This window comes from Hemibagrus wyckioides, linkage group LG28 (assembly GCF_019097595.1).
Source record: "Hemibagrus wyckioides isolate EC202008001 linkage group LG28, SWU_Hwy_1.0, whole genome shotgun sequence".
NCBI classification, from domain to species: Eukaryota; Metazoa; Chordata; class Actinopteri; order Siluriformes; family Bagridae; genus Hemibagrus; species Hemibagrus wyckioides.
In genome coordinates, this window is record NC_080737.1 from 13,673,071 (window position 1) to 13,690,770 (window position 17,700).

Here is a 17,700-nt window from a genome sequence, read left to right on the forward strand (position 1 = left end):
TCTCTCCCTTCACATGACAGCTAGCAGATGGGGAGGTTGAGGTAAAAAAAACAAGCCCCATGGCCAATTTTACTCCTTTACCTCTGAGTGACGGAGCGAAGACTTTCCTCTGCATCACTCAAAACCCCAGAAAACAACCTGAAAACCCCTGGGATAAATGAACAGGAACAGCACCGCTTCAGTGTCTTCAGATCATGACTGCATTTCCGTCTCTTTACGAGACGAGATGAGATCAAGATTATAATCATACTGATTGGTTCATTCCCTCAAAAGGTTTCGCACTCGCATCTTGCAGACATGACACAGGTTAATGTGAGAAAACAACAAGCAACAGCGCACACACACACACACACACTCCTCTGGCTGTGGTGTACTGCTGACTCACTGATCTCAGCAGGTCCTGGCCTGCTTTAATTATCTACTGCTACGGTACGTCTACAGTACACACACACACACACACACACACACACACACACACACACACACACACTCAACCCTACTGCTAGTTCCCATCAAAATGATTACCTCCATTTAACGCCATTGCCTCTAGGGCTCTGTGGCAGTACCTCCAGCTGATACACACACACACACGTGCACACAGACATACCACATCATCTGTTATATGTCTGAGCTGATGCTCTTCCGCTTTCCTGTTTGTGTGTAAGTCTGTGTAATAGAGTCTCTCATCCTCACACTTCTACCATTTACACTTGTCTGAAAGCCAACCGTAGCAGCAGAAAAATGTCCCTGACCCTGACAGTCACGGAAAAGAGAAATGGGCCGGGGTGTGAGATAATGATTCACAACACTGATTAAAAGACCATTTTAAAGATATAATATTGCCATTCTGCACAGCCCTTCTTGTAGGAAACAAAGTTTGTGGAATCGTACTTGTAGCTGCTGTTGATGTCGGACACTCTCCAGGCGTTCTGCATGTCAAAGCCCATTCTCTTCACCTCCGTCTCCATCCTGTGACGAACATGATCGCCTGAGACGGAGAAAAGAAAAGCAGAGACGCATGGAAAAGAGATCAGCATAAAGAAGAAGGGCGATAAACATAGTAGGGAATGATGAAAGAGTGAGTAGGTTATGCAGTGAGAGAGAGAGAGAGAGAGAGAGAGAGAGAGAGAAAGAGAAAGAAAGAGAGAGAGAGAGAGAGAGAGAGAGAGAGAGAGAGAGAGAGAAAGAAAGAAAGCAAGAAAGAAAGAAAGAAAGAAAGCAAGAAAGAAAGCAAGAAAGAAAGCAAGAAAGAAAGCAAGAAAGCAAGAAAGCAAGAAAGAAAGAAAGAAAGAAAGAAAGAAAGAAAGAAAGAAAGAAAAAGAAAGTCAATACAAATCATTACAAAATGTTTTTAAAATCAGGTTGTTGCTCTAAATAAAATGAGAAAATAAATAAATAAATAAATCATAGTCCATTGGACATGTTATATTTTGAGAGTCCACATTTGTTTGTGTGTGTGTGTGTGTGTGTGTGTGTGTGTGTGTGTGTGTACCAGGTCTGCAGAGATGTAGGTGCTGATCTTCATCGTCAGCACAGCCCCCGAGGCTCCATGCGTGGTAGGCCAGAGCGAACAGATCCTCTAGGCGGGAGGGGTGAGCTATAGCTCGATTCAGTCTCTTCAGCCACTCCTGACACTGCTTAAACGTGGAGAAGTGACACCTGAAGGACACAAACATCATCATCATCATCATCATCATCAACACATTGCTATTCACATGTCATTCAGCAGAAATGAAAAAGTATCCACCCTGCTGAGGTGGTCATCTAAAATATAACAATTACTCCCATCATCCCAAGTTCATATTTTATCTAGATATGTTGTTTAGTGTGTGTGTGTGTGTGTGTGTGTGTGTGTGTGTGTGTGTGTGTGTGTGGTGTGTTACAGGTTGCTGTGTGCATGAAGCAGCTCAGATCTTACTGGCCTGTTTTCTTATGAAAATGAAGCAATCCTAACATGGAACACTTATTGTGTCATTCCTCTTGTGAGATAACATGATGAAGTGATATGCAAAGGCTGAACAGCTGAGCAGAGGATACAGTGCTCTAATCCAGAAAATGGGTTAGGATTTGGATGGAGGCTTAGTTCTGCTTCAGAGTTATGAACACTAGAGTTGATTAGAGGTTGCTTTTTTCCTGTTACAGTTTAATCCATGCATGCTTTATTTCCACTGCACAACTACAAACATTGAAATCGGGTCAAAAAGCTGTGCACGGGCTTCTCCACGTGTTCTCAAATCTATCATTTCAGTTGAAATCCTCATTTTTGCTCATTTATGCTTCTCTGAATGACGTAGTTATGCCAGTCCACAGCGACTGAGACCGTCTCGGTTGAAAGTATTAAAACGTCACTGTTTTGCTAGACACTGAAGACATTTGGGTTTGAGAACTAAAATATAAAGGACTGATCAGAATTTCAGCTTTCATTTTTGGCTACTTGCAGGCCTTTTGCTTGAACCCATTTTTCTAACGATCAGAAATACTAAAACATGTGACCATCCAGTGTCTCTGGTTGCTAGATTGATAATGAATAACAATTAATACACTATGTTGCCAAAAGTTTTGGGACACCCCTCCAATTCAGTGAATTCACGAGTGGTTTTTCAGGGGTTGGGCTTGACCCCTTAGGTCCACTGAAAGGAACTCTTAATGCTTCAGCATACCAAGACATTTTGGACAAGTTCATGCTCCCAACTTTGTGGGAACAGTTTGGGGATGACCCCTTCCTGTTCCAACATGACTGCACACCAGTGTACAAAGCAAGGTCCATAAAGACATGGATGAGCGAGTTTGGTGTGGAGGAACTTGACTGGCCTGCACAGAGTCCTGACCTTGAAGACTGTAAGCCAGGCCTTCTTGTCCAACATCAGTGCCTGACCTCACAAATGCACTTCAAGAAGAATGGTCAAAAATTCCCATAAACACACTCCTAAACCTTGTGGAAAGCCTTCCCAGAAGAGTTGAAGCTGTTATACCTGCAAAGGGTTTGCCAACTCCATATTAAATTCACATATGTAATGCCAGATGCCCCAGTTTTGGAATGGCTCAGTCTCCACTCTACTTCATCCCAAAGGTGTTCTATCAGGTTGAGGTCAGGACTATGTGCAGGCCAGTCAAGTTCCTCCACACCAAACTCGCTCATCCATGTCTTTATGGACCTTGCTTTGTACACTGGTGTGCAGTCATGTTGGAGTCATCCCCAAACTGTTCCCACAAAGTTGGGAGCATGGAATTGACCAAAATGTCATGGTATGCTGAAGCATTAAGAGTTTCTTCACTGGAACTAAGGGGCCGAGCCCAACCCCTGAATTAAATGATTTGGAGGGGTGTCCCAAAACTTTTGGCAATATAAGTGTAGCTCAGAATATCTACTCTCGGCCATAGCCCTGGGATTCACCAGGGAAGACTGCATTTGTTTTTACAAAGGATAAAACCACAAGACCAGAGAGCTGTAAAAAGTAAACACGTGGACAAAATTGTTGGTACCCTTCCATTAACAGGGGAAGAAAACCCACAATGGTTGCTGAAATAACTTGAAGCCCTGATCTAAATGCTACTGAATATTTGTGGAAAGAGCTGAAACATGCAGTCTGGAGAAGGCACCATTCAAACCCGGGACTGCTGGAGCAGTTTGCTCACAAGGAGTCGGCCAAAATGTCTGTGGACAGGTGCAGAAGTCTCATCGAGAGTAACAGTAATGGCTTGATCAAAAGGTTGTGCAACAAAATATTAAGTTAAGGGTACCATCATTTGTGTCCAGGCCAGTTTCATTAGTTGTTTCAGTGACCATTGTGGGATTTTCTTTCTTTCTTAAATGGAAGGGCACCAACAATTTAATCCATGTGTGTACATGAACTTCTGATAGTGTGTGCACATTAGCAATCAACCAGAACACTGAGTAAATATTGCAAAGGTGCGGTCGAGGATCACCTGCACGTCTCTCTCTTATCCGTGGATTTCTAATTCATATACAAGAATTACAGTGTGCAGAAAGGACAGAGGGGGAAGTGTTTTCACAAGCCAAAATGTCTATTTATGTTAACCATAAAACCTGTAATTTACATGGTTTTAGTACATTCTGAAGTTGGAAGCTTTGTGCCTTTTGCATATATATTTGTTTGCATGTGTGGCACTCAAGCTTCAGCCTGCAATCTCAAACCCAAAACCCTGTGTGTGTGTGTGTGTGTGTGTGTGTGTGTGTGTGCGCATACCTCACTACTTTGGAGTCCTTACAGATGATGTGCAGCTGGAACATATCTCTGCTCTCCACACCTTCAATCAGCCTGAGAGGCACCTACAACACATCAGAGCCGAGGAGCATGTTAATGAAACGTGTACACGGGAAACACCATCTCATCATAGCAGGAACTATTAGAGGAAGTGGCTGCTTGATTAGAAGAGCATGCTTTTGTGCTGATCAAACCCTGTTCTGAGTCCTGGCCTTGATTTCCAGCCATCAGCTGGAAACATCGCTCCACTGAACTACTAACAGTCTTCTATTTTGGTCGTTTCCGGGAGCGTGATCTAAGTGGACAGATGAGTTATGAGGGATTTCCTGTGGTCAGTCAAGCCGTTTTTTTTCCCTGAATGGCACCAGTCAGATTCGGAGCACTCAGCTTTGTGCTGAAATCGCACTGAATCCAGACATCACTGTGGAATACATTACTAGATCTGGCGCTAATTATAAACGCAAACAAACAAGTAAACAAAAGTCTATGGAGATTTTATTGCTGTTTTAAATGACTTGATTTTAAGGCATCACATTTTTGCTAATACTTCTTGTCTTCACGAAATTATTTATTATAGCACTATATTACGTAAACACAAAGACTTGGGGTTTTGCCTAATTTTACACATGGCATTCTAGTTGACTGAACACCAATAAAGTTCCATTGGAGTTCCAGTCAATTTACACCAACAGAAAATGGGATTCTAGACAATTTCCCACCAACAAAATTGGGGTTCTAGCTGATTTTACACCAAGAGGACTTGGGACTCTATTAAATTTTACACCAACAGAATTTGGGGTTTCTACTCAATTTTACACAGAGAACTTTGTGTTTCTGCTGATTTTATATCAACAAAACTTGGGGTTCAAGTCGATTTAACACCAACAATAAGTTTGAGCTCTATAATGTTACTGATTCATACGATTTCAAATATTTACCAAAAGTTTTGGGACATCTGCCTTTACATGCACATGAATGTAATATGGAGTTGACCCGCCCTTTGCAGCTATAACAGCTTCAACTCTTCAGGGAAGGCTTTCCACAAGGTTTAGGAGTGTGTTTATAGGAATTATTGACCATTCCTCTAGAAGCGCATTTGTGAGGTCAGGCACTGATGTTGGACGAGAAGGTGTGGCTCACAGTCTCCACTCTAATTCATCCCAAAGGTGTTCTATCAGGTCGAGTTCAGGACTCGCTCATCCATGTCTTTATGGACCTTGCTTTGTGCACTGGTGTACAGTCATGTTGGAACAGGAAGGGGTCATCCCCAAACTGTTCCCACAAAGTTGGGAGGATGAAATTGTCCAAAATGTCTTGGTATGAAGCTGAAGCATTAAGAGTTCCTTTCACTGGAACTAAGGGGACGAGACCAACCCCTGAATTCACTGATTTAGAGAGTTGTCCCAAAACTTTTGGCAATATAGTGCATGTTGTTCTTGCTCTGTGCAGATTTTTCTATTCTAATCTAAAATCTGTTTGAATAAATATATGAGGCTGCCAGCACTAAACTTCATTAAGGTCCTACTAGTGCAATCTTGAGCAGGAACCATAAACCATGCAGCATAGTACAGGCCCAATGGCCAAAGTTAAAACTATCATTTTTAATGGCTGGGGTATGGGGAAACAGGGCAGGTTGGGTGGCACAAAAAAAAAAATGATGAAGAAAAGAAATAAACACTCATCTTAGGAGGGGTTCTGGCTTTACTTTCTACACCAGTATACATGGCTACTGAAAAAAAGTCAAGAGTTCTGGAACATTCTGGCTCTTATTTCATACAGCCTTTGAGTTATTTATTTATTTATTTTCAATGGGGAATTGGAAGTGAAGGATAAATGAAAAAGGGTCTGATGAGTGCAGAGTACTCACAGAGATCTCAGTGTCCACACCTGGGTACATCTACCACACAGCAGGACACAGACAGAGAGGGAGAGAGAGAAGGAGGAAGGGAGGAAGAAAAAAAAGAAGGCAGGTGAGAAAATTAAAAAAAAAGAAAAAAAAAAAAGAAAGGAAGATGAGAGCAGATTAAAAGAAAAGAGGGAAAAATGAATATCAAAAATAAAAATGGAAAGACCATGCAACAGTGGGAATGAGTGTAAACACACCATGGAATAAGAGTGAGAAGCGGTCCTCATGCCTTAGACACACTGGGTGGGTAAGTGGGTAAAAGTGTGTGGGGTATCAGTGCAGCCCGGGGTATAAATTCACACTAGCTTAGATAGAGTATGTTTTATGTCGGTGGAAACAGCAGCACTCACAGTAATGCTGGCTGCAGGGGTTGTAGTAATAACTTCAATAGAGATTTGTTTAGCAAGTATATGTTACGTTAAATAAACAATTTTTATAGCTTGAAGGCGGAGCATTTCTTTGAGGAGATCCTGATTAAGCATTGTTTAAGAGCATCTGCTTACAGCTATTAGTCAAAACTAGGAAATGATAAAGTATGACATCATTCTTGTGAACTGTTGGAAGATTGCTGTGGTTTACGAGGAATAACACACAGTAAGTGCAATTCTAAGAAAATGCCTTAAACCCCAATGACGACGTATACATGACATATACGTTTTGTAATCTGGCCACGCCCCCCTTCCTTTAGAGAAACATACGTCAGTCGATAGTAAGTAGACACAACAGGACACTGGAACACTCGAGCTCAGTGTAGCCAACCGGGTCAAAACAGGATGCTGTCAATCAGGTCCATTTGACACAGCCTGCCTGCAGGGTATTTCTGTGCCGGACTAACTATAGTATTTACAGAAGTGCTGTAGAGGTTGACACTGAACAGACTGATCAAGTGCTACTTAATGATTATCAAACTGACCGCTGGCCACTGGGAGTCAGGACAGGACTCATGAGTGATTTCAAAAGGTATTGTCACGTCACACTGAAGAATCTACCGTTATGTCACCGTCATGAAAAACCACCATCGCCGTCGGTATGCACTGACCAGGCATAACATTACGACCACCTGCCTAATATTACGTTGGTCCCACTTTTTGCTGCCAAAACAGCCCTGACCCGTCCTGCACTGTGTATTCTGACACCTTTCTATCAGAACCAGCATTAACTTCTTCAGCAATCTGAGCAACAGTAGCTCGTCTGTTGGATCGGATCACACGGGCCAGCCTTCCCTCCACACGTGCATCAATGACCCGGTTCCCCACTGTTCCTTCCTTGGGCCACTTTTGATAGACACCCCACAAGAGCTGCAGTTTTGGAGATGCTCTGATCCAGTCGTCTAGCCATCGCAATCTGGCCCTTGGCTCAAATCCTTACGCTTGTCCATTTTTCCTGCTTCTAACACATCAACTTTGAGGACAAAATGTTCACTTGCTGCCTAATATATCCCACCCACTAACAGGTGCCATGATGAGGAGATCATCAGCGGCATTCACTTCACCTCTCACTGTTCATTATGTTATGGCTGATCGGTGTATAATAGTGCACATTTAAAACAATTGGACACACTACATGCACTGTCAGTTGAAGTTCAGAGTCTCACATAGTCTTCCTAGGAAATAGGAACTGCGTAATTTCCTAAAACCGGGTTAAAAGCAAAAACTGATCAATGTTCATTTGTTCCAGAGCAAGCAAGATCAACATGACCTTATTTCCCATCTGGAGAACCATGAAAGACTTCAGAGGCTACACAGCTCAAGTCAAGAAAAGGCTTCCTTTGACTGGTTTCAGACAGCACGTCTACAGGCATCCTCAAGCTGAATATGATGTGTAATCATTTTAAAGTATATAAAAAAGTAAATAAATAAATAAGCTTATTAAATACACACAGTAGTCCATTTTGAAGTCTATAGGAGACTCGGGAGAAGCTAGCTGGCCAACTAAACTGTGACAATAACAGCATTCACATTCGTAATTAGTGATGAACAACAGAGTTGATGGTCATGGTGGATTTTAGAGGTTGAAAATATGATGCAAACTGGGACCGAAATCCTTCTCACCTGGAAGTGCGACACATGCCAGCTAGTTTGATAGCAGTTAAGTAGACACCTACCTATTTGAGACGGGACCTTTTCTAAATTCCATGTACATTTGTAGAGCCTGTTATTTTTAATGGTGTAGTATCGCTGTCCCTAAGCCATTTTAGTAGATTCTGACCATTAAAAAAAAAGAAGAAAAATCTCTCTTTTTTGTGGGAATTTGGAGAAAACCTACTATTATCCAAGTTGAGGAGCTATAGTAAATATGTATAAACCTGTTTAATATGTATAATTATATATAATAATTAGCAGAGATGCTCTATGCTTTCTGTACAGAGGAAATGAACATTATGTTTAGAGGTTGCAATTTAATTTCTCTTTTAGGGCGTATTCAGATTTCAGTGTCTCACCTTTTTCTTTCTGATCAGATCTGCTCCATAAGCAGCAAACATGGTTGATCCATGATGGTGTGTGTGTGTGTGTGTGTGTGTGTGTGTGTGTCTCTTACATTGATAATGGAGTCTTTGAACTTAATATGCAGTCTGTAGTTAGAGATGGCGATGATGGCATCATCGGCACGGCCTAGAAACTCCACCCCTTCGCCTTGAAGAGTCGGGAAAGGCACCTGGACGAAACACACAAACGCAGAAATACAGATTAAAGTGCTTAATGTTGTTAAAAGTGCAATTTTACACACAACCCCTCTGGAATCGAACCTCTCCATCTCTTTTGTTTAACATTCCCTATTAAAGATAAATAGAGAAGCTGCTTTAACTTTGGGGGTTGGGTGCAGGAGCCAAAATCCAGACCAGAAAAACATACAGCTCGGTCTCATAAAGGGAATGTACTTGGAAATCCGTTTGTCTTTCAAACGATGCGGTTCTAACATGTAGAAACACTTAGAAATATGACAAACCACACCTTTAACCTTAAAACAGAAAAGCCTACATAAGCTAGAGAAAGCTCTTGGTCCTACATGGTGTAGAAGGGTGACATCAACCGAGTCAATCTGCACCGTAATAAATCACGGAGAAAAGGAAAGGTCAGAACACCACAACGGGGTGTATTTCGGTGACAGCTTGGAAAGAACGCCTACTGCATTCCCACAGATCTCCTCCTAACTAAGTGCAGTATTTCAAATAAGAAACCCACATACAGACTCGAACACAAAGTCTGACACGTTATGAATCATAAAGTAAAAAACCACCAACAAGGATTCTCTATAGCGTGTTTAAAAAGGAAAGAGAACGAAGTTTATTAGCCATCAAGTTGTATAACTCGGAAGATTTCATTACGCCACACTCGGACTTCCAAGCAAACTTGTACCACCCTGATACCTTTCCCTGCGAGTCTATTGAATCTGATTCGACTCGACCCCTTATTCGATGTCGTTCTTGCCAGTGAGGCTGGTGCCCCGATGGCATCATCCATCCACAGACTGCAAATAAACAGGATCTCAAGCCTATGCCCACGGGGTCCGGTTGGCATGGTGTTGAGAAACCGGGCCTGCTTTTAAAACCCCCTGAACAGTAGAGTGCTTGAGCGCTGTGTGTGCAGAAGCGGGTTACCTCAGAAGCTGAAGGCAGACTAAACAAAGACGCGCTTGTGTCGGGCGTCTGGCTCGGTTACACAGGGGCTTCTGAACATTTGCAGAAAGAGCTTAGTGAATCTGCAAAACATTTGGTCAGGTTTGGTTCAAATTAATGCATTTCAGCCATCTCTGGCCAGATTTACTGAGAAGCCACACAACAGCGGAAATGTCTAGCATGTGGGAAAATTTGCGCAACCTTTTAGTTCTCATAAAGAGCGTTTTCCACTGAACAGGACTGAGGATAAATACACTATATTGCCAAAAGTTTTGGGACGCCTGCCTTTACATGCACATGAATGTAATATGGAGTCGTCCCGCCCTTTGCAGCTGTAACAGCTTCAACTCTTCCGGGAAGGCTTTCCACAAGGTTTAGGTGTGTGTTTATGGGAATTGTTGACCATTCCTCTAGAAGCGCATTTGTGAGGTCAGACACTGATGCTGGACATGAAGGCCTGGCTCAGAGTCTCTGCTATAATTCATCTGAAAGGTGTTCTATCAGCTTGAGGTCAGGACTCTGTGAAGAAGGCCCCTGAAAAACAACATGATTTGGAGGGGTGTCCCAAAACTTTTGGCAATATAGTGTAGATACTGATGCTATATAATGTGTGCACAATTATTATTGGGGAAACTAGTATGTCTTCTGCTCAATTTTATTGGTGAACAAATACAATGGTCTCGGTTGATCCAAAATGTTTACTTCACATCAGAATAGAATGAAAAAAGAAGATCCGTCTAACCGTAGCAGATATAAGGCAAATTTTAGTATGCATTATTGAAGAAACTATTCTTTTTTTCTTCTTTAACTTAGATATTTGTTAAATAATACTTCAAGCCCTTCCATCCATCGAATCGGTCAGGTTTCTTGATCTGTTTCTGACTCACTTTAGCTGAGGCAGCCATCATGGCTGTTCAAAAGAAGCGAGTTCTCACTGTAACTCTCACCACCCAGAAATATTCATGAGCTGGGAGAGGGGAAAACTGAGAGCACTTCAGTCCTCCGAGTACCGAGCACTGAAACAGACGCACTTCCTTTCCTCGGCATGCAATTCATGGCACATTGAGCTCCGGCTCGCTGATCCTGATCCTCACCCACATAAAAAAAATAAACAGAACATAGTAAACATACGGAGATCGTTGCTAGCCTGTTTTTAGTTTTATTTCATCTTAAAGCAGATTAAGTTCTCTACGTGGTGTGAAGTCGGAGCATCTGTTCCAGCATCCTGTTACTGCTCAATGAACTAAACAAGCTTTGATTTGCCATTCGGCTTAATGTGCGGCAGCCAACCCGAGAGAACTCTCCTGACCGGAAAACAGCGGAAAAATCCCGGAATGCTATCGAACGCAAATGAAGAATACTGCACTATGGTCTGGGAGAAATGTTTGTGTTTCAGAAACCTGTAGCATTATTTCCCCTATGATGCTACAGAATCACGATCTGCTTCGTCTCGGCATCTACAAAATGTCCTTCTGCTTCTGAAGTGTATTTATACTTCAGTCAGTGTGTGAGCTGGGGGGGTGTGTGTGTGTGGCCCTTTTCTCCAAAATGGTCCATTAACTATTGGCTGGGCTCCATTACACCTGACAAAATGGACAAGACTAACCCCCACTCAATATTGGATATGCAGCATTTCTGATTTCTATTTTTTATTATTACAAAACTGGACGTCGAGACAGAATGCATGCTAATGATTTCAATACAGTTTCGGACCCTGGACTTGCTCACCTCGTAACGAGACGGCATTTAAGATGCACAGGAAATTTGCATTCGGAAACAAAGCCAAACTGTGAATGTGCTGATGTTGAAGTGATTGTCTGCTAGGGGTTATTGCTTTAGCAGATTTATGCTTCAGTGATGCTTCCCTTTTACTCACTGATAAGAGGACAGAAATACAACTCATGATGGAACAATCGGAGACACACACACACACAGTTAGAAGCAGAATCGGTGAGAAAAATTTAAGAAAGGTCTGTAAAAGCCACAAAATAAATTAAATTCTAAATAAATGAATAAAAAATAAATGTAAAGGAAAAACGGAAATAAATAAATAAAAATGTAATAAATAAATAAAATACTCTGTTTCAAGCCAAAATAGCTTTAAAATGAGTCAATGTTTAGAGAATAAAATGACTAAGAATCCACAAAACGCTTACAAGTTTTTCCAGCCATCTACCCACTCTTTTCTAGCTCGGTTTTTCAAGTACAGTACAGACTCATTTATAGAGGCAGATGGAAAAATGTATAGCATCACACATATAAATATAGACGTTATATAGACATTCGACCAGTGATGGTCTTCATAATATCCTCATTCACAACTCCATACACGTTAAATCCTACTTTTAAAAAAATATAGGCACAGCATACACCGGTCAGCCATAACATTATGACCACCGACAGGTGAAGTGAATAAGACTGATGATCTCCTCATCATGGCACCTGTTAGTGGGTGGGCTATATTCGGCAGCAAGTGAACATTTTGTCCTCAAAGTTGATGTGTTAGAAGCAGGAAAAATGGACAAGCGTAAGGATTTGAGCGAGTTTGATGAAGGGCCAAATTGTGATGGCTAGACCACTGGATCAGAACATCTCCAAAACTGCAGCTGTTGTGGGGTGTTCCCGGTCTGCAGTGGTCAGTATCTATCAAAAGTGGTCCAAGGAAGGAACAGTGGGAAACCGGTGACAGGAACAAGGGCGGTCAAGGCTCACTGATGCACGTGGGGAGCGAAGGCTGGCCCGTGTGATCCGATCCAACAGACGAGCTACTGTTGCTCAAAGAAGTTAATGCTGGTTCTGGGAGAAAGGTGTCAGAATACACAGTGCATGACGGGTCAGGGCTGTTTTGGCAACACAATGGGGACCAACACAATATTAGGAAGGTGGTCATAATGTTATGCCTGGGATATGATGTACAGACCCATTTCTATTCTAAGATATATTTGAAATATTGGGAGAAAACGTGGGATTATGGAGTGGAGAACCTCTATGCATCTGAAACACGTGCATGCATTAATGTGTGGGTTTTTTGACTGGTTAGTGAATTTAGGTCATCTATGTGCCTCGGTGACTGTCGTGAAACACACCTGCTGTATCAGACACTGCTGAAGAAAGGTAGGTGTAAATTGCCTGAAAACCTGCTGATAGACAGAAAGGACTGTGTGTTAGTCTACAAGGCAGGTGATGGCAAAGTCAATAATCATGGCTATTGTCTGCGAGCTTTGTACGTACGTCACAGATATAGGATCGAATAGAGCCTGGGGAAAATGCTGGAGGTTTTATTTAAGTTCTACATTCTCACTGGATATGAAATCAGAAAAGATTTCCAACTCGGTGACTCAGGATTCAGCGGCACACTCGGTGCCAAAAGCAGCTCATCTCCCCATCTGTTATTCATCAGCTCCTTCATGTTCAACTCTCTCCCTAAACACCTGCCCTGAAGTGCGAGTGTGTGCGTGTATGTGTGTGTGCGCATGTGTGTGTGTATGTGTGTGTGCGCATGTGTGTGTACACACCTATCAGAGACAGATGGATGCAAAGGTGGCAAAACAAAGGGCGCTGGATGAGCAAGACCTCAATATTCGAGAGGAACAAACGATGACTAATAACCATAAATCTTCAGCTTATTCATCAAGCAGATAAGGTCTCTCTCTCTCTCTCACACACACAAAGACACATACACACAATGAGAAACACACACAACGACACACTAAATCACTTACACTATAACACGCAGAGACAGACACAGACAAATATGCACACGAACACACTCATTCACACACAAACACACACTCAAGACACCAAGAGAGAGGCAGAGGCACACACTCAAAGCAGCACACACACACACACACACACAACAGAAAGGCCATAAAGGTCAAATGACAACCTGCCATGAACAACACACACAGCTACAGAAATCTTGGACGTTTATCTAAACCTCATTGTCAAAATATGTGCAAAATAATCAAGCCGATTAAGGGCAACTCTTTACGACTCGTATTATAAATCTTTATCAAATTGGTATTAGAATAATGCGGTTCTACTTTCTATTTCGGGAAGTGGTGGGAAAAACTTTCGCGTCAGTCCCGGCTAATTGCTGCTGCAGCTAGTAAGCCAGAGCTGAACTGCTGAGATTTATGTTCAGAAGAGGACGTTCAAGGCCTCTTTTCACCCCACAGGCTGTTAATAAAAAGTCTAATAGGCGCACACGGGTTCCACGCAGACCCTGGCCCAGTCCCTGACTTCACAATTTGCTAAAAATATCAGAAAATGAAATAAAGTCTCTCTCATCTTGAAACCAGAGACGTCTCTCTCTCCTGCTGTGGTGTTTACGGGGCTGCTGCATCGTCCCTGACGGCCAAAGCAATCTGCGGAAAAGCGCATTCATTTTTCATGGCGCTGCAGCCGAGCAGGAGCCGCCTTGAAAGCAGGAAAGCTTCAAAGGGATCAGGTGAAGCCCAGAGGCAGAAATATGGCTATGGAGGGACAGAAGACAGAGTAGAGCGACAGAGAGGACGTCTGCTTCCATTTTCGAGCGCTCAAAACATCTGGATGAATAACAGAAAAATGGGGGGAAAAATAATCATCTTCATTAAGCACTATTCAGTACCAGAGTAACAACTACCAAGACATAACACATAATTGAACTGAAATAAATCATTCCCCTCATGCTTTCATTCAGGTTCTCCTGCAGCTCCTGGTTCCTCCTTCCTGCCAGCATCAAAGTCTAGTAGTGTCTAATTAGACGGCGAGAGAGACAGTAAGCCTGACAGACGGACAGCTTACTGCAGAGTAAATCATGGCAGGGAAGCTTGGAGAAGTGTACACAGGGTAAGAAAGTTCCTACTGCTCCTGACACTGGCAGAATGACAGAGAAAATGCTATTCAGTAAAAAAAATAAATTCGATTCAATTTGTACAGCGCTTTTAACAATGGACATTGGCTCAAAGCAGCTTTACAGAACGTAAGAAACGTAATACAAAAGTCCTAGGCAAAATCATTCCTAGTGAGCGAGCCTGAGGCGACTGTGTGGCGAGGAAAACCTCCCTTAGAAACCTTGAGAGGAACCAGACTCAGAAGGAAACCTCATCCTCATTTGGGTGACACCGGAGAGTGTGATTATGAACAATGTCCTTTCTACAGTCATGCATAGTCAGTGTTTAATAATTAGGAGGTTGTTGTCATCCTCAAAAGTCCACATAGGGATAGCATCGTTGCTTTGAATACCCAAATCCTCAGGAAGCAGAATTCTACTGTAGCCGGTCCATCTCTGGATGCCTCAGGATATCTGCCACACGTACAGCCGGATTCTTGACGGGACTGCAATGACGAATCCTTTGAAACGGAATTCCTAATTGTTCCCACGAATACCAAACACAGTTTCCAGGATCGCTGGGTATAATTAAAGTATACAAGATTGCCTCGAGCCTAGTGTTTAGCGTCTGTCTGAACTGAACCCTGGTGTGGACGCAGATCAAAACGAGCAGTCCGACAGCGAACGAGCGAGGCCGTCTCGCGCCGGTTCCAAGTGCAGTTCGATTATAGTAATAAAGCTGATTTAATTCCTGGTTCCTGCAGTCAGTTCGATTCAAGCATGGTGTTTATTTTGGGTTTTGAGCAGCAGGTTTTAGAGCTGCAAGCTCCTGAACTGATCCATGAGGCAGAAACTGATCCAAAGGACAGAGCTATAATGCTGGAAAACTCGGTCCAGCATAAAAAAATAAATAAATAAAATCCTGGATGCAATGCACGTTACGTCTTAAACCAGATATTTGTATAATTTGCTGGTCCAGAATTCCAATGATCAGAGCTTTAAACACAGTGGATCTAATCCTACTGATATTTCATCAGGTGTGCTTTCACATGTGATCCAAACACTGGAATCAGAAAGACAAATTCTCTGGACGAAATGCTTGCAAAAAGTATAGTAGGCGCATCGATTTATGGTTATTGATTAATTAACACTGCTTTACTTTTTCCGGTCACGGATCGATGGTCCTGACGAAGCATTTCTAGTCACTTGTAATCACTCTTCTTTGCTTCAACTAATCAGTCCTGGAAGCTCATTTCATTTACTATAAAAGCATCGCATCGCTTTTTTCAGGCCCCGAGCCAAAACCTCCATCCATCCTTCTTTACTTTAAATGCAAGTAACTACAAAGTTAAACACTTACATAACACCACCAATGGTGTGTATTATACATTATGTGTGTGTGAGATGCTAATCCTGAGAACTAGTGGTAGCGATTTCCTGCCATGTTGTTGACTACACAGTGTTAAATCAGTGCAAGTCATTAGCTGAAAAGTGTGAGCTGTTCTCCATGGAGCTGCTGTGGAATCCAAAGTTCTCCAGCTCCCCTGCTCAGCCCTGAGATCATTTGGATGAAACCCAGAACCGTTCTCTTCCTAATGACCATCTTTTTTGCTACTCGACACACACACTTTCTCTTTTTAGCTCCAGTCCAATCTCCCACCTCCATTCTTCATCACTCTCTCTCTCCCTCTTTGGCTGGCTGTCTAATCCGACCCATGTAATTGCTTGAGCTGTAGCCGTAAGCCTTTAGCAGTGTGGGCTGAGGGCTAATAAAGAAGCGGCAGTCACAGAGATGTGTGTTCATGAATGCTGGCTAAAGTAGTACTATATTGGGTTCAGCCTGCAAACTAAATGGTTCCTTCCATGCTATTAAAGGTACAGTAGTCAGTGATTTAGGTGGAAGCAAGAAGAGACTAAATACAGCCTCTAGTGTTCTGTCTGAAGCCACAACCCAAAATACCTAAAATCATAGCGTAATAGCATTTAGAAATGATAGACTAGAGGAAATAAAAAGAGTCCTTCCCTGGTTTCACAGTACAATAAACGATCCAAAGATTAACATACCGATGATTGCACTACAATAATAATAAAATGAACATTCTGACAAGATGAAATAGGTGTACGAGGAAGCATCAAATCTAACAAAAACCCTCGAAAAGTTTGAGAAGCAGATAGAAAAATTTCACGCTTTCTACGAGGGACATTAGACGAGCGATTTGTAATCAGTGTTCATGCCAAGTATGAAGAGGTGTTGCAATACCCAAGGACCTCTCCACTAAGGTTTGATACACCACTTGAAAAAATCTGGCAACAGACTCAATAAGCAGGAAGCACAGACGCTGTATCTGTCAAGCTTTAGAAGTTCACTTATTCAAGCTTAGTGGAGTCCTGAATTTCAGTTTCTTTTTTTTTTTTGGTGCGAGAAAAGGAGACCGGCTGACCTGTAGACTGTCGTCTTCTTTGACCAGCTCTTTCTGGGGGAACAGGTCCTTGGCCTGGATGTACTCCAGACTGGGAGGCCCCTCCTCACCCTGCAAACACAACAACAAGCACACACTATATTACAAAAAAACATACCCAAACTATAGCATTGAGCATAATATCTGTGCCTAAAGATGTACACGTGGGTAAAACCCTGGAAATGCAAAAGCACAACATGTCTGAGTCGATCATGGAGATAAATATTTAACAGAATTATGCGGCCAAAAATGAAATCTCCATAATTTCCCTCATTTTTTTTTTGCAAACGGTGCTGATCAGGAAAGCCGTGTTTCATGTCGGATAATACCTTTCATCTTTTTGCCAACTTGTCTTCTCAATACTCTCTAACTCCAATGCAATATTAAAGAGCAGACCCGAGACTTCTCGTTTCGGCCTTAATTTTTCCTCAAACTGCAAAGTCGAGAATTCAACTGAGCAAAATAGCTACGCTCATCCATATCGCACACTTTTAAGAAGATGAACTAAGAACAAGAAGCCTTTATTAAGGCCACGCATACATTACAGCACATGTTTTTCCGCATATCTTAGCTCAGGGAGTTGGGGTCAGAGCGCAGGGGCAGCTATGACCTGGAGCAGGAAGGGTTAAGTTGTCCAACAGTGGAGCTTAGTGGTGCTGGGGCTTGAACCCTGATCCTCA

At 42.4% G+C, this 17,700-nt stretch overlaps 1 protein-coding gene across 6 annotated transcripts in view; it reads right to left on the minus strand.

Annotated features, from left to right (window-relative positions):
- Window positions 1–17,700, minus strand: part of mtmr4 (myotubularin related protein 4) — a 70,125-nt gene that overhangs the window by 10,886 nt on the left and 41,539 nt on the right. For 5 of the 6 annotated variants that reach the window (XM_058382947.1, XM_058382948.1, XM_058382949.1 and 2 more), the window contains 6 exons: window positions 17,003–17,092; window positions 8,671–8,787; window positions 6,094–6,123; window positions 4,209–4,291; window positions 1,493–1,659; window positions 892–988 (listed from right to left, as the gene is read on the minus strand). In XM_058382947.1, coding sequence (XP_058238930.1) covers window positions 892–988; window positions 1,493–1,659; window positions 4,209–4,291; window positions 6,094–6,123; window positions 8,671–8,787; window positions 17,003–17,092 — 584 coding nt within the window. The remainder of the gene's footprint in view (window positions 1–891; window positions 989–1,492; window positions 1,660–4,208; window positions 4,292–6,093; window positions 6,124–8,670; window positions 8,788–17,002; window positions 17,093–17,700) is intronic. The other variant, XM_058382946.1, reaches the window with a different exon arrangement.